At 43.4% G+C, this 16,708-nt stretch overlaps 1 protein-coding gene across 1 annotated transcript in view; it reads left to right on the forward strand.

Annotated features, from left to right (window-relative positions):
* The window catches only part of LOC128535336 (ankyrin-3-like), a 142,810-nt gene that overhangs the window by 67,999 nt on the left and 58,103 nt on the right, over window positions 1-16,708 (forward strand). The window contains exon 6 of the mRNA XM_053509207.1: window positions 1,224-1,431. Coding sequence (XP_053365182.1) covers window positions 1,224-1,431 — 208 coding nt within the window. The remainder of the gene's footprint in view (window positions 1-1,223; window positions 1,432-16,708) is intronic.

Below are 16,708 nucleotides of genomic sequence, written 5' to 3' on the forward strand. Positions count from 1 at the left end.
TTCGTAGCCTTTGCTGGTTCAATTCAATTCAATTCAATTTTATTTGTATAGCGCTTTTAGCAATTTTCATTGCCGCAAAGCAGCTTTACACAGTCAAAAGAATTATTTAAGTTTGTATGAAATGTGAATTTGTATGAATCAAAATGGTCAGTTTGTCCCTGGTGAGCAAGCCGAGGGCGACAGTGGCAAGGAAAAACTCCCTGAGATGGTAATAGGAAGAAACCTTGAGAGGAACCAGACTCAACAGGGAACCCATCCTCATTTGGGTGAAACAGAAAGCAGTAAATGATCTGCATTTATAGAGTGTGTAGGGTGGGAGGCAGTTCAGCTATAATAGCTGATGTTAACTGATGTTAATATGGAGTCCAGGTAGTTATTGAAGACCCAGGTAGACTTGTAAGAAGTTCCAGTCATGAACTATCGAACTGTCAAGTCCCCAGAGAAACAGTTGCCAGCACCAGTCAAGGCCAGAACCATTTTCTAGGTAGAGAGAATCATTCCCAGACACCAGACGCATCCCAGAGAGACACACGGGGCATCCATGTGACGAGATCTTCAGGTCAGACAGGTCCGGAGGGCAGAGGGAGTCTGGATCACTGGCAGCTCAGAAACGACATGTGTAGCTCAACAGAGAGAGAAAGAAAGAGTGAAAGGGGGAGACAGGAGGAGAGAGGAAAGAGAAAGAGGGGAAGAAAGAGAAGAAGAGGAGAAATGGCAGTTAGGTATGGTCACAGTCACACAATGTATAATGTGAATGTATATTAACTGTAGAGTGCAAGCAGAGACTCCGGCAGGACTAACTATGACAGCTGGTTCCCCTTTTCAAGCCAGCACATGTGATTTGACACGCTATCGGGTCCTTTCGCACAATGGCTGCGTATTCTCACGAGAGAATAAACCCTAGACCCAAAGATAATGCATTTGTGACACGCCGTAACCGTACAACTGAAATAACTTTATTGATTAGTTCATTGCATATATCGAATAGACATGATGATGATGATGATGATGATGATATCGTTGCTTATGTCAAGAGACACTTAAAACCATATTTGGTTCATTTCCCAGTGCAGGTGAGCTTTATCAGCTACTTAATTATTAGCCCGCTATATAAAATGACCCTTTTATGTGGCCGCGCTATGAATGAATAAATGAACATAGAAAGTACTATTTAAATTCTATAATATTAACAAACACAATGAATTTTGCTCTTTATTTCACAGGCTCAGCCAGTGCCAGAGGAAATTGTGCGTAGTGTTGTTGATAAGCAAGCCTCCTTCAGTCCTATTGTAATCGTAGAACCGAGAAGAAGAAAGTTTCATAAACCCATCACCATCACAATTCCTGTTCCACCCAGAGCTAAAGATGTCACATCTAAAGGATGTAAAGGAGACCCGGTTCCATGCTTGAGACTGCTCTGCAGCATCACAGGTACGTACCTGGAGAGAGAGGATGCAGTCGATAATGAGTGTCAAATGAGTGTTTATTTTAAAATTATGAGCGTTCAATGCATTTAAATGCTTTTAAATTAAGTTATAAGTGACATAAAATAGCCAGGGAGACAAAGTTTCTGTGGAAAACTTTTGAAGCAGAAAGTGGTTGTGTTGATCAGCTTGGCTGATTACAACAGCTGGTAGTGTTCCCAAAATCCTCACGAAACAGCTGTAGTGCATACTCATTCAATTCCCTTGAAATCGTCCACATTCTTATAGACTTGGTCCCACTTGGATTGCATATCATCAATCTATATAAAATATCCCAAAATATTGGGATTCAATATGGCGGGGCAAATTGTTGCAAAAATGTATTTGCAAAAGTATTTACACTACAATGTTGAGTTGAGGGTTTGATTTCAATGGTGTTTCCCTGTTCTTCCTGTCCTTGGTGGATTTCTTCCAATTTCCTCCCAAAGTCCAAAGGCATGCAGATAAGGCTATTAGCATTCCCAAATTGCCTGTAGTGTGTGTGTGTGTGATTTAAACCCTGTCCAGGGTGCACTTTGCCCCGTGCTAGAAGTTTCCTAGGGTGGGCTGAAGGCTTTCCACAACCATGTACAGGAAAAGCGATATAAAATAATAAATAAATGATTTTAAAATTACAAATTACTCACAGCATCAAACTTCTGAGATAAGTTCAATTCAATTTTATTTGTATAGCGCTTTTAACAACTGACATTGTCGCAAAGCAGCTTTACACAATCAAAAGAATTATTTAAGTTTGTATAAAAAGTGAATAATATGATAAGATATATATATCATAAGATGATAAGATTGTCCCTGATGAGCAAGCCAAGGATGACGGTGACAGTGGCAAGGAAAAACTCCCTGAGATGGTAATAGGAAGAAACCTTGAGAGGAACCAGACTCAACAGGGAACTCATCCTTATTTGGGTAAAAAAGGATAGCAGGGATTGGTCTGCATAATACTATGTGAGACTGGAAGTTCAGTTTAACAGATGTGTTAAATTAGATAAAGTCCAGTTTGTTCCTGGAGGCTCAGGTAGACCGTAGGAAATTCCAGTCCTGAACTATTGAGCCACTGAAGTCACAGGTCCTCAGAGAACAGCTGTCTGCATCAGTCGAGGACAGGACCGTCTTCGTGGAAAATTGGAACCACACGCATCCCAGGCAGACCACACAGGGCAGGCATCCATGCGACGAGATCTTTAACCAGAAGCAGGACTCCAGGATGAGCTGGATCACTGGCATATCAGGAGCGACATGTATAGCTCGACAGAGAGATGGGAAGTGGAAAAAGAAGAGAGGAAGAGAGAGAGAGAGGAGAGAGCAGAAGAGGAGAGAGCAAAAGAGATGAAGAGATGGCAGTTAGGTATGGTCACATTCGAACAATGTATAAGGTGAATGTATATTTAGTGCAGAGTGCAAGCAGGGACTCTGGCAGGACTAACTATAACAGCATAACTAAAAGGGAGAGCCAGACGGAAACAGACATAAGGGCTCCCTGAGATTTAAAGCAAACAATCACCTTAACGTCAACAAACCTGAGTGATCAATGCGAGTGTGGAAGACAGCACCTAAACATACCAGTTCACCTTAATACTCTACGTCCATGAGTCCCTAGGATCTGCTTCTTTATCTGAGTCAAATCAACTTACAAAAATGCTTGACTAAATTTAAACACTGAGACTGTGTCTGAGTCCCGAACAATATTTGGAAGGCTATTCGATAACTTTGGGGCTTTGTAAGAAAAGGCTTTGGCCCCTGCTGTAGTTTTAATAATAATAAGTGGTACTGACAAGCAGCCTGAGAGGGAGAGGGGGTTAGTCCACGTACTGGAGAAACAGATGCGTCTTGAGTCGTCGTTTAAAGATAGTCAAAATCTCTGCTGTACGGACATCTAGAGGAAGTTCATTCCACCACCTAGGTGCCAGAAGAGAAAAGAGCCTGGATGAATGCCGCCCTCGATCCCTGAGAGATGGTGGGATGAGGCAAGCAGTGCTGGAGGATCGGAGGGAACGTGGTGCAGTGCGTGGTGTAATTAGCACAGAGAGGTAAGTGGGTGATGGGCCATTTTTAGCTTTGTAGGCAAGCATCAGTGTTTTAAATTTGATGCGGGCAGCTACAGGAAGCCAGTGCTGGGAGCGGAGGAGTGGGGTGGTGTGGGAGAACTTGGAAAGGTTGAAAACGAGACGTGCTGCTTCATTCTGGATCAGTTGCAGAGGACGAATCGTGGACAGAGGCAGGCCTGCCAGGCGTGGGTTGCAGTAGACCAGTCTTGAAATAACAAGGGACTGAACAAGCACCTGAGTAGCCTGTGAAGAAAGAAATGGGCGAATTCTTCTAATATTGTAAAGAAGAAATCGACAAGAGCGAGTAAGGTTAGCAATGTGTGGGGAAAATGACAAATGATTGTCCACGGTTACCCCAAGATTGCGGCCGGTGGCTGAAGGAGCGATTTGGTTGTTGTCCAGGGATATCACAAGGTCTTGACCTGAGGATGAGTCACAAGGGATAAACAACAGTTCGGTTTTACTGAGATTGAGCTTCAGCTGATGAGCAGCCAGAATGAGATGTCTGCCAGACATGCTGAGATCCGGGTGGAAACCTGAGTGTCAGATGGAGGAAAGTAGAGAACAAGTTGGGTGTCATCTACATAACAATGGTATGAAAATCCATGCGATGATATGACTTTACCAAGAGACTGGATATAGAGGGAGAATAGAAGAGGACCAAGTACTGAGCCCTGCGGGACACCAGTAGAGAGTCTTGGGGCAGATGTAGATCCCCTCCATGTTACCTCATATGACCTATCTTCTAATTCAAGTTCAAGTTGGCTTTATTGTCATTACAACCATATACAGTTAGTACACAGTGAAACGAAACAACGTTCCTCCGGGACCAAGGTGCTACATGCAACATAAATTTACAACATAAATTAACAGAGACACTAAACTAGCTAACCAAGAGGCCCAGTTAGCTGGCTAGCAGAGACAGGGCAGAGAGACCTAACATAAATTACAACATAAATTAACAAAAACTAACTAGCTAAGTATAACATTTTTATAGACAACATAAAGTGCACGTGCAAATGTGCAAACAAGAGCAACAACAAAGTGACAGTGCACAACCATGACATAACAGAACATAAAATATGGTGTTGAGGTAGTGGGTAAACATAAACATTCCTTAACACAGCAGCAAGAATTGAGGAATTAGTGCAAAAAAAGTAGTCCAGTAATGATCATTGTGCAAAAGAGATAAACAGTGAAGCATTTACAGGTTGGTGTGTACGATAATTTGGTGGTGTAGGTCAGTGTGTCTGCACTTGTGTTGATTAGTCAGTCCAGTCCCAATATTTTGAGGTAGTTGAGTTAAGCTGTGTGATAATGTTTGTGTGTGTGTGTGTGTTTGTGTTTATCAGTCCAGTCCCTTTTTGTTGAGGAGACGGATGGCTTGTGGAAAAAAGCTGTTGCACAGTCTGGATTTGTGTGCCCAAATGCTTCGCTACCTTTTTCCAGATGGCAGGAGTGTGAAGTGTGTGTGAGAGGGGTGTGTCCGATCAGCCACAATGCTGGTGGCTTTGCGGATGCAGCGTGTGGTGTAGATGTCTTCAATAGAGTGGAGAGAGACCCCGATGATCTTCTACGCTGTCCTCACTATCCGCTGTAGGGTTTTGCGGTCCGATATGGCACAATTCCCAAACTAGACAGTGATGCAGCCGCTCAGGATGCTCTTGATAGTTCCTCTATAGAAGGTGGTCAGGATCGGTGGTGGAAGCTGGGCCTTCCTCAGTCTTCTCAGAAAGAAGAGACGCTGTTGGGCTTTCTTGTGTAGGGAGCTGGTGTTGAGGGACCAGCTAAGGTCCTTCTCTAGGTGGACATCCAGGAATTTGGTGCTTTCGACAATTCCCACAGAGGAGCCGTTGATGCTCAGTCAACAGCCATCTCTTTTGTCTTGTCAACATTTAGAGACAGGTTGTTGTCTTTACACCAGTCCGTTAGCCTTTGCACTTCCTCTCTGTATGCTGACTCGTCGTTCTTGCTAATGAGACCCACCACGGTCATGTCATCAGCGAACTTAATGATGTGGTTCGAACTGTGTGTTGCTACACAGTTGTGAGTCAGCAGTGTAAACAGCAGGGGACTGAGCACACAGCCTTGTGGGGCCCCAGTGCTCAGTGTGGTGGTGCTGAAGGTGCAGTTCCCGATCCGTACTGACTGAGGCCTACCAGTCAGAACGTCCAGGATCCAGTTGCAGAGGGAGGTGTTCAGGCCCAACAGGTTCAGCTTCCCAATCAGTTGTTGGGGGATGATAGTGTTGAATGCTGAGCTGAAATCTATGTACAGCATTCGAACATACGTGTCCTTCTTGTCCAAGTGTGTGAGGGCAAGATGTAGTGTAGTGGAGATGGCGTCGTCCCTTGAGCGGTTAGGACGGTACGCAAATTGCAAATTGCAAAGTGGGTCCAGTGAGGAGGGCAGCAGGGTCTTGATGTGTCTCATGACGAGCCGCTCAAAGCACTTCATGATGGTGGGTGTGAGTGCAACGGGATGGGCAGGACACAGTGGACTTCTTGGGCACGGGGACAATGGTGGTGGCCTTGAAGCACGTGGGAACGACGGCGCTGCTCAGAGAGATGTTGAAGATGTCGGTGAGAACATCTGCCAGCACATTCTCTGAGCACTCTGCCTGGGATGTTGTCTGGTCCAGCAGCTTTACGTGGGTTGACTCTGCGTAGAGTTTTTCTCACCTCAGCTGTAGTGAGACACAGCACCTGGTCGTTCGGAGGAGGGGTGGTCTTTCTCGCCGCCACGTCGTTCTGTTTGTCAAACCGTTGTTGTTCAGCGCATCTGGGAGGGAGCCGTCACTGTCACAGGCAGGTGATGTTGTCCTGTAGTTTGTGATGGCTTGTAAGCCCTGCCACATGCGCTGTGTGTCGCCGCTGTCCCTGAAGTGATTGTGGATTCTCTGGGCATGTGCGCGCTTCACCTCTCTAATGGCCCGAAAAAGTTTGTCCCTTGCTGTTCTGAGGGCCACCTTGTCTTCCGCTTTGAAGGCAGAGTCTCTGGTCCTAAGAAGTGCACGCACTTGGGTCGTGAGATGATGCTCTTGGAGACAGTGATGTCATCGGTGCACTTGTTGATGTAGCTGGTCACTGATGACGTGTACTCCTCCAAGTCAGTAAAGTAGCCGTAAGTTGCAGCCTCCCTAAACATGTTCCAGTCAGTGCTCTCGAAACAGTCCTGAAGAGCAGAGATGGCTCCTGCTGGCCAGGTTTTCACCTGCTTCAGAAGCGATTTTGAGCGCCTGACCTGGCCGTTCGGTACTTTGTTGCTGAGCCATGTCTCCGTGTAAACAAAGACACAGCAGTCTCTAACCTCACGCTGTGTAGCCTGCTGTAGTCGGATGTAGTCCAGTTTATTGTCCAGGGAGCAGACGTTAGATAACATGATGGACGGGAGAGCCGGCAGCTAGGGTTTGTTTTTAGCCTAGCACAGACTCCCGCCCGCCTGCCGCACTTTTCCATGCGCACTGCTTCCGATGACCCTTCCTCCGGCCTCCGGCATCAGGCAACGCCGAGGCTTCGAGGCCTGGTTCACGCAGCAAGCCGAGGTCGCGTAGCTTTTTCCGCAGCTCATTATGGATATCATTAACCGAGTTATTTAGGTTGAAAAGTGTCTCGCTGTTGTATGTACGGACACCAGTTGCGACGATATCCATACACATAGTAAAATTAATGTGCTACACACAAAACGTAAACATGGTAGCACCATTTTGACTCCGGAGCGGCCGCTGCGTGCTACTGCTGTGCCGCCATTTTGGATCCCCTAAAGTTCTAGGTAAGAAGCAAACCATTGCCACGCTGTTCTACAAATTCCAAGGCTTGTAAGAATAGATAATAGAGTCTTGTGGTTTACCGTGTCAAATGCAGCTGACAGGTCCAGGAGGATGAGGACAGATGACAGTTTAGCAGATCTAGCACCATGAAGCTTCTCAGTGACTGACAGAAGGGCAGTCTCTGTGGAATGTGCCACTTTGAATCAAGATTGGTTGGGATCATTAAGGTTGTTCTGTGAGAGATAAAGAGACATTTGGTTATAAACAGCTCTTTCAAGAATTTTGGAAATAAAAGAGAGCAGTGATACCGGGCGATAATTGTTAACTTTTGATGGGTCCAGGCAGGGTTTCTTGAGGATGGGAATAACCCTCGCCTTCCTAAAAGCAGGAGGAACATGACCAGATGATATGGAATGGTTGATGATGGCTGTGGTGAAGGAAAGGAGGTCTCGTGAGATGGCCTGGAACATTGTGGAAGGGATTGGGGCTAATAAACAGGTGGTGGGGTTAAATGATGAGATGATCTGTTGAATCTCATCAGATGACAGGTTGGAGAATTCTGCTAAGGGAGGGAAGGGAAGGTCTTGAGATTCTGCCATAGGAGTTTGGTTGAGAGCGAAGGACTGGCGGATTGCTGCAATCTTCCCATCGTAGAATGTAGCAAAATCGTCAGCAGTCAGAAAGAAAGAGGCAGGAGGAGTCGGTGGGTTGAGTAGTGAGGAGATGATGTTGTGGTGTTTGCCAAGATCATGTGCAGAGGCTTCCAACTTTTGTCTGAAGAAGGTAGTTAACGTCACATGAGAATTTGGAGAGAAGAGTCTGGTAAGAGATGAGATCTGCATCAAGTTCAATTTAATTCAATTTTATTTGTATAGCACTTTTAGCAATTGTTATTGCCGCAAAGCAGCTTTACACAATCAAAAGAATTATTTAAGTTGGTATGAAATGTGAATTTGTATGAATCAAAATGGTCAGTTTGTCCCTGGTGAGCAAGCCGAGGGTGACAGTGGCAAGGAAAAACTCCCTGAGATGGTAATAGGAAGAAACCTTGAGAGGAACCAGACTCAACAGGGAACCCATCCTCATTTGGGTGAAACAGAAAGCAGTAAATTATCTGCATTTTTACAGTGTGTTAGGTGGCAGGCAGTTCAGCTATAATCAAGTTGCGATTTCTTCCATCTTTTCTCTGCAGTTCTTAATTTTCTTCTGTTGTTGCGCAGTACATCAGATAGCCAAGGAGCAGGACAAGACGTCTTCCTTGGTTTAGATGACAGTGGACAAAGGAGATCTATGGATGAGAAGAGAGAGGAGAGGAAGGTTTCAGTTGCAGTCTCTAGTGGTAGAGAGGAAAAGGAGTCTGGGTCTGGGAGGAATGATAGGGTGCATGAAGACATAGAGGAAGGTTTCTGCGGGTAAAAGAGACATTTTGGTGGTTAGATTTACATAGAATAGGAAGGGTTATGGTGAAGGATACCAGGTGATGAACAGAATTATGAAGAGGAATAGGAGTGATATCTGTGACTGGGGAAGGGCGGCAAAAAACAAGGTCGAGAGAATTCCCTGTCTTGTGTGTAGAAGGGCAGCTTTTTAGAGTTAAAGGGAAGGAGAAGGAGAAGGAGTTAAGGAGAGGGAGAAGAAAAGAGGATTGGAGTTTATCATATGGAAGGATGAAATCTTCTAGAACAGTGAGAGGAGTGTTAGCAGAAGTAAAAAGACTAAGAAGCATGTCCATTTCATCTAGAAAGTTTCCTAGAGAGCCAGGAGGACGGTAAATAACTAAGATGTGGAGTTTAATTGGACAGGTTACCTTAACTGCATGAAATTCAAATGATGAAAAACTGAGATGAGAAAGGGTGATAGGCGAGAAGGACCATCTCTTGGACAACAGGAGACCCGTACCACCACCTCTGCCAGTTTCCTGTGGAGTGTGAGAGAATACATAGGCAGAGGATAGGGCAGCCGGTGTAGCTGAGTTCTAAGAAGATATCCAGGTCTCAGTTAGTGCCAAAAAGTCAAAAGAGTAATGGATAGCTAGGGAAGAGATAAAATCTGCTTTCTTTACTTTAATTACCTGAGAACAAATTGCTTTAGACCTACTTCAATCACACTGCAATCAACACTACCAAACAGCAAAAACTAGGTACAGTATACAGTATGAACCAATTGTTTCAAAAACAGTACAAAAGTTAAAAACCTACCTTACCAGTAGAGAAGAATCCTATTTCCAATTAAAGCACACTGAATTGAACAGGATGAGTATGTAGCTCTAAATGAAGCTAGTCCTCCTGGATACAGCTACATACACCAGCCTTGGCTAACTGGTAGAGGGGGAGGCGTCGCAGTTATTTACAACGATAATCTGGCCATTGTACAAAAACACAGATTTAAATGTACTGCATTTAAAGCTATCTATAGTAACATAAAGTCAGCTCAGTCGATTCCGCTAATCATCATTTACAGACCTCCAGGGCCGTACTCTGAGTTTCTCTGTGAATTTGCAGATTTCCTCTCAAACCTTGTCATTTCTGTAGACAAAGCGTTGATTGCTGCAGCCTTTAATATTCATTTTGAAAATCCAGAAGACCCTCTGAGAATAGCATTAATGTCCATACTGGACTCAGTAGGAGTAAATCAGTGTGTAGTAGGACACACTCATTAAGCAGGTCATGGATTTGGATTTAATATTATCCTTCGGGTTAAGTATAAGAAACATAATTACAATTCCACAATCTGAATTTCTCAGATCACTGTCTTGTCTTGATTAAAGTGTGTCATAGTAATAATGTATGCTACAGCTTTAAACGTACGTTCACATCAAGTACCACACAGAGCTTTATCAATAATCTCCCAGAATTACCAACTTTAATTGGATCGTCATCTGACTCCACAGAACTCGATCAGGCGACCGAATATTTAGAGTCACTTCTTTATAGCTTAGATCCGTGGTTCTCAAAGTGTGGGGCATACAGACATGACAGGTGGGGCGCATTGAATGGGAGGGAATTAGTGGAAAATAATAGGAAAGTACCTATTCTAATTCATGCTTTTCTTTATTGACAATAAAGATCGGACACTCGAAACTAAACAATCACACAAAAAGAAATGGATCATTAATACAAGTCAATTAAAATATCAGAGAAAAAGTGGAACCATAGTGCAACAATAACGGTTTAACGTAGGCATGTTAATTGCAGTGGAACAATATATAAGGAAGCATTCAGTATTATATATGTAATTTCATTTATTCCAATGTGTATGCTGATGTTTCTGTATTTTTGTTAAAAATTTATATTTTAATCAGGCAGTACTAGTCTGGCATTTCTAGTTTTCAGTGTGGCAACAAAGTTGCTTTTTGATCCTTTAGGCGCTGAACAGAAGGAAAGATCAATTCTACGCTTCTACGATCCCTATATCATTTGTTGCGCCGTAGAGAATAATGGTGTTTATGCTTTTAAACATGTATAATTTAGGGCGGATGTAGCTTAAAGACAATGTAAAAAGGAAATATATGTGGGTATCTTATTTGCGTGTTTATTCACGCAGCTATTAAAGTCAGAGATGCGAATATCAAACTAAATTTACTGCGCACACAAACCGGGTCAGTAGCGTGCTGTATGTAGTGAGCATAATAACGTCCATGGATACATTTGTTACATGGACCACAAAAAAGCAGGTGATTCAGCACCAGAGGTGTCAAGTAACGAAGTACAAATACTTCGTTACCTTACTTAAGTAGAAATTTTGGGTATCTATCCTTTACTGTAGTAATTATTTTTCTACTCCTTACATTTTCACGCAATTATCTGTACTTTCTACACCTTACATTTTAAAAATAGCCTCGTTACTCCTATTTTATTATAGTTTGTCATTTAAAAAACAAATAAACAAAAACATCCGGATAAATCGCGTTAACCGGATTGGAGCAAATTTGACGTTGGATAAGAAGTATAAACATACCATTCCGACACCCTATTGGTTTTCGGAATGGTACGTTTGTGTCACCCTATTGGTTGTCGGAATGGTACAGGTGTGTGTTTTGTGTCTTAAACCGCTGGCAGCAGACAGCATGAGACCCAACAAAGTAAGAAGACACTTGGAGACAACACAACCAAGTCACGTTAATACTGTAAGCCACTCGACTTCTTTGAAAGAAAGCTCTAGATAAGTAAGTCGGTTATAACAATTGCACGTGTATTTTATGTTTTGAACTTGGCGTTATTTAATCTTATTGGTTTAGAAATTGATATTTCAATAAATTGTAAACTTGGCCAATTTCGTTATCATTTTGTTGACAAGTGGGGCTTGAAAATTCGTCCACCCCCTTAAAATGGGGAATGTCAGAAAATGTTTGGGACATTAGATAATGTAGCTCCAGTTAAAAGGAAAATCATTAGAGATTAGAAACCTGCTTCCTGGTATAACGACCACACACGCACTAAAACAAACTACTATTACTAGAACGCAAATGTTGTCAAACTAAATTGTTAGTATTCCAAATAGCATGGAAGGAGAGCATCCTGAACTATAGAAAAGCTCTTAGTGCTGCTAGATCAATATATCTCTCCACTTTTATAAAAAAATAACAAAAATAATCTTAGATTTTTATTTAATACCATAGCTAAACTAACTAAAAACAAGACCACTGCAGAAATCTCCACAACAACAACAACAACATACAGTAGTGAGGATTTCATGAACTCTTCAATAACAAAACCATAAATATTAGGCAAAAAATTCAGGCTTTGAAACCAGACAATTTAAGTGATACAGATGATAAACTAATCACATCACATCAGAACCTAGAATACTTTACTCCCCTTAAAGCGATAGAACTAATTTCACTCATCTCCTCTTCAAAATCGTCAACCTGTGAATTAGATCACATACCAACACATTTTCTTAAGCAAATAGTTCCAGCAATAACAGAACCCGTGTTGAAAGTAATTTCAGTGGGTATATTCCTGAATCTCTCAAATTAGCAGTTATTAAACCACTAATCAAGAAATCTGACCTCAACCCCTGTCAGCTTTCCAATTACAGGCTGATATCAAACCTCCCCTTTATCTGGAAAAGGTAGTATTACAGCAGCTATGTTCATATCTACATAGAAATAGCATAAACAAACTGTATCAGTCAGGATTTAGGCCTCATCACAGCACAGAGACAGAACTTGTTAAAGTAGTAAATTACTTCCTATTGGCCTCTGATCAGGGTTGCGTCACTATACTTGTGTTACTCAACCTTACTGCAGCTTTGTCAATATTGATCATAGTGATCTCCTTTACAGATTTGAAAATGTGGTAGGAATTAAGGGAACGGCCCTCTTGTGGCTCAGATCCTTTTTGACTGATCGTTATCCGTTTGTAGATTTATATGGTGACCATTCCTCATGTTCTCAAGTTGAGTTTGGTGTTCCGCAGGGTTGAATTTTAGGCCCACTGCTTTTTTACTTTTACATGCTTCCTCTGGGCAACATAATTCGAAAACATGGTATTAGTTTTCATTGTTATGCTGATGACACACTTATACGTCTCAGCAAAACCAGACGAGAAAAACCAGTTTACTAAAGTTGAGCAATGTGTGCAGGACATAAGAGATTGGATGTTAATTAATTTCCTTCTGTTTAATCCTGATAAGACAGAAGTTCTAGTCATAGGATCACAAGCAGCTAGAAGTAAGCTTTCTGATCACACTGTGACTTTAAATGGCCGTTCTGTTCCATCAAGTGCAACAGTAAAAGACCTTAGTGTTATTATAGATTCCAGCCTTTCATTTGAAGCACATGTAGATAATATTACCAGGATAGTATTTTCACCTCAGAAATATTTCCAAGATAAGAAATATACTGTCGCTAAATGACTGTCTGGTTGTTCAACAAGGTGCATAAACAAGCTTCAGTTAGTCCAGAATGCAGCAACGAGAGTCCTCACTCGAACCAGAAGATACGAACACATCACCCCTATCTTATCCACATTGCATTGGCTTCCTGTGAAATTTTGCAAAGATTTAAAAATACTAATATTGCTGTATAAATTATTAAATGGTCTCGTGCCACAGTATCTGGGTGAACTGCTAGTGTCTTACAATTCGCTACTTCGAAGGATGCAGGCTGCTTGTCAGTACCATGTATTATTAAAACTACAGCAGGTGGCAGAGCTTTTTCTTACAAAGCCCCAAAGTTATGAAATAGCCTTCCAAATAGTGTTCGGGACTCAGACACAGTTTCAGTGTTTACGTCTAGGCTAAAAACCTATTTTTTTTTTAGCCAAGCATAGGTAGAGGTAAAGGAGCAGATCGGCTCGGGTTACTTTGCTGGAACCCTGTTCCCTGAAAAAGCGGGAACGAGATGCTGCGCGAAAGCGCTATGGGAAACGATTCCTCGTGACCCGTTGTGAAGCACGTGTGTGTCAAACACAGCAAATATTTTGGCATGTATAACCTCAGGCAGGTGACGTTAACCGATGAGGTGCACCTGGAGGTTATAAATAGGCATGAACCGGAAACACCCTCAGGTCAATTTCGTCTGAAGGATGTCCAGTCACGCATGCAGTGCGGCATTGTAGCGCAGCATCTCATTCTCGCTTTTTTAGGGAACAGGGTTACAGCAAAGTAACCCGAGACGTTCCCTTTCAAAAGCTACACCCGATGCTGCGCGAAAGCGCTATGGGAACGAGAATACCCACTTCACCGCACTGCAAGTGTCTGAACCCCCAGGGTTGTGTGCGCACAGTACCCCCAAGGAGTCCTAGACATAATCCTGGGATGCTGACTCGAGGACCCGCAAGCCTGGCATCCCCCTATAAAGCCTGACCGATGTCTTGCGGAAAGGCAGCCTGCCGCATGCCATGCTTGGAAGCCCCTCTTGCTGGAGCAATAGATGAGGCAAGCTTCCTGGTCGACAGCCCTAATCACTAGAGGCGAAGTATGCCACGCACCTCATAGGCTAGAGCACTAGCATCTGTAACCCGACTCGTCTAATGGCGGCCGCCCTTGGGCCGTGGCCCCACGACATATAAAACCCTGCTCTAATTGGCTTAATGCAGAGGTCCGCTGTAAATTGAAGAGCATGAGCTGGACACAGCGAATGAAGACTTACTGCTCCGGAGCTAACGGCGGAGGACAGAAGGCTTCAACTGTGGGAGATAGTTGGGTAAGAATGCAGAACGGCTTTTTTTTTTTTTTTGCAGAAACTTCCAGCACTGGAACAGTTTGGCAGTGGACTGGGTCTACATGTTTTATGTCCTGGATGTAAAGGATCCTAAAGGACAGAATTTGTCCTGTCCTCCTAGGCTAGGGGACTAGCATCTCCAACCCGACTCGTCTAATGGCGGCTGCCCTTCGGCTGCGGCCCCAAGACATATGAAATCTGCTCTGATTTACGCCACTGGCTAGTGCGGTGGTGTACTGTAAATCCTAAGGAGCATGAACTAGACACAGTTAATGAAGTCTTACTGCTCCGTAGCTGTAACAGCGGAGAACAGAAGCTTCGAAGACAACTGCAGAAGATAGTTGGGTGAGGATGCAGAATAGCTCTAGCTAGCCAATGGCAAAGCCTAAGCACAATAGAAAGGCTGATGAGGCCCGTGAATAAGCCTGCAACTAAGGGGTGCTTTCTACCAGCCCCATCAGTCAGGACGTAGGTGAGAAGCGGCTCCGTATGTTCTGAGTGTACTAGGACAAAAGCCTGAGGTCAACTTTCTTGCAGAAGCTCCAGCACTGAAGCTGTTCGGCAGTGGACTGGGTCTGCATGTTTCGCCATGTCCTAGAATGTAAATGATCCTGACGGACAGAATTTGTCCTGTCCTCAAAGCAGAACCTAGTGGGCTAGTCTTCTTAGCGGCGCGAGCTTAGTCTGCACAGGCAATATTTACAAGACTGCTGTAGTGTCCGCGCTAGGACATAATAACCTCTTGACTGCTGGAGGGAGTATTTCAGGGCCAGAAATAGAGTCATTGTTTCAGGGCAATTGATGTGCCACACGAGAAGATAACCTCTCCAGCTCCCTTGGGCTGGGCGGCCAGCTAAGGTCGCGCTCCAGCCCCTAAGGGAAAAACCGTCTGCCGTTAGCAACTCGCGATGACAGCACGGACCTAGAGTGGGACCCAGAGTCAAGGACGAGGGTCTGAACCACATAGAAAGGGTACGAAGCTCCCGGCGCGTAACTCTTATTGCCTCCGGCACTAAGCCACCACTGAAACCACTCTGGGAGCAGTGACGTTACCACCTCGCCTAGCTTATACTCCTTTAGAGTATACTATAATGAATTCGGCGCGCACAGGAGACAGCTGTGCCCGCATTGCGCTTGGATTCCGCATGACACTCAACTTCATACCTCGTGTAGGAAGGAGAACGCTTTGTGGCGTTAGCGCTCCACCTTAAGAAGGGAGGTGAGCTAGGGCGACGTGTTGACGCCAACGAAGGGGTGGTGATGGTGGTGGCTGTTAGGTGTTCAGCATCCTAACGATTGCACTGGAGACCGCTGCTCTCCGAAACACCAGTGGTGGCGGAGATTGAACCACAGCCTCCTAAGGATGCTGGTCCACTTCATTGCTTCGTACCTAAAGAGACATAGCTGGCAGTACAGTAGGTGGACAACCAGAATGCCTATTACCGTCGCACTCACCGCCGTCGGAAAACGGCAGCAGCCAAAATAAATCAGTTGCATTTTAAAGTCATTCGTGAAATGACCGTCAGGTGGCGCAATGTAAAATTTTTTACTCTACGCAGTTTAGAAATATAATTAAGTCAATAAAAAAGTCTTAACAATATGTTGTATAAAAGAAATACTACAGTGATTGTAATTTTCACATCTGAGAACTTTATACAACAAAAATGAAAAATCTGAACCAAATATATTGATATTTATTGTATAATAATGAGTCAAAAAACAAACCTTGGTTAAATGTTGTTTTGACAGATAATTTTATTTGTACAAAGAATTAACTGTTATATCTTTGTTTGTAACTGTTTATTGTTATGTTAAAAAATACATCAAACTTTAAATATAGAAATAACTGGTAAAATAGACTTTCAGAATGAAACATTACAATAACTCAAAAAAGACGCACTAAAAATGCTGTGTTGTTTCTGTAAACACATCGTTGGGTGGTTTATGCTGGGTCAAAATTCTGGGTTATTTCGGGTACCTTAAACACATTGTTGTGTTGCTCATGTTGGGTCAAATGTAGTGAGTCATTTACAAATGAACACCTGGTTGGGTTATTTTGACCCAACAACTGGTTTATTCTTTATTCTCTGGTTTCTCCAAACGTCAGTCTGCAAAATGTTTGAAATATTATTGTTATTGTGTCACAGGTGTAGTTTTCGGAAATTTGAGCTTCAGTAGGCTACATCCCCCGGCGCTCTGCGCATAACACCGGTCCAGCGCAGCCTTGTAAAGAATTTCTAAA

This window comes from Clarias gariepinus, chromosome 13, assembly GCF_024256425.1.
Source record: "Clarias gariepinus isolate MV-2021 ecotype Netherlands chromosome 13, CGAR_prim_01v2, whole genome shotgun sequence".
NCBI lineage: Eukaryota > Metazoa > Chordata > Actinopteri > Siluriformes > Clariidae > Clarias > Clarias gariepinus.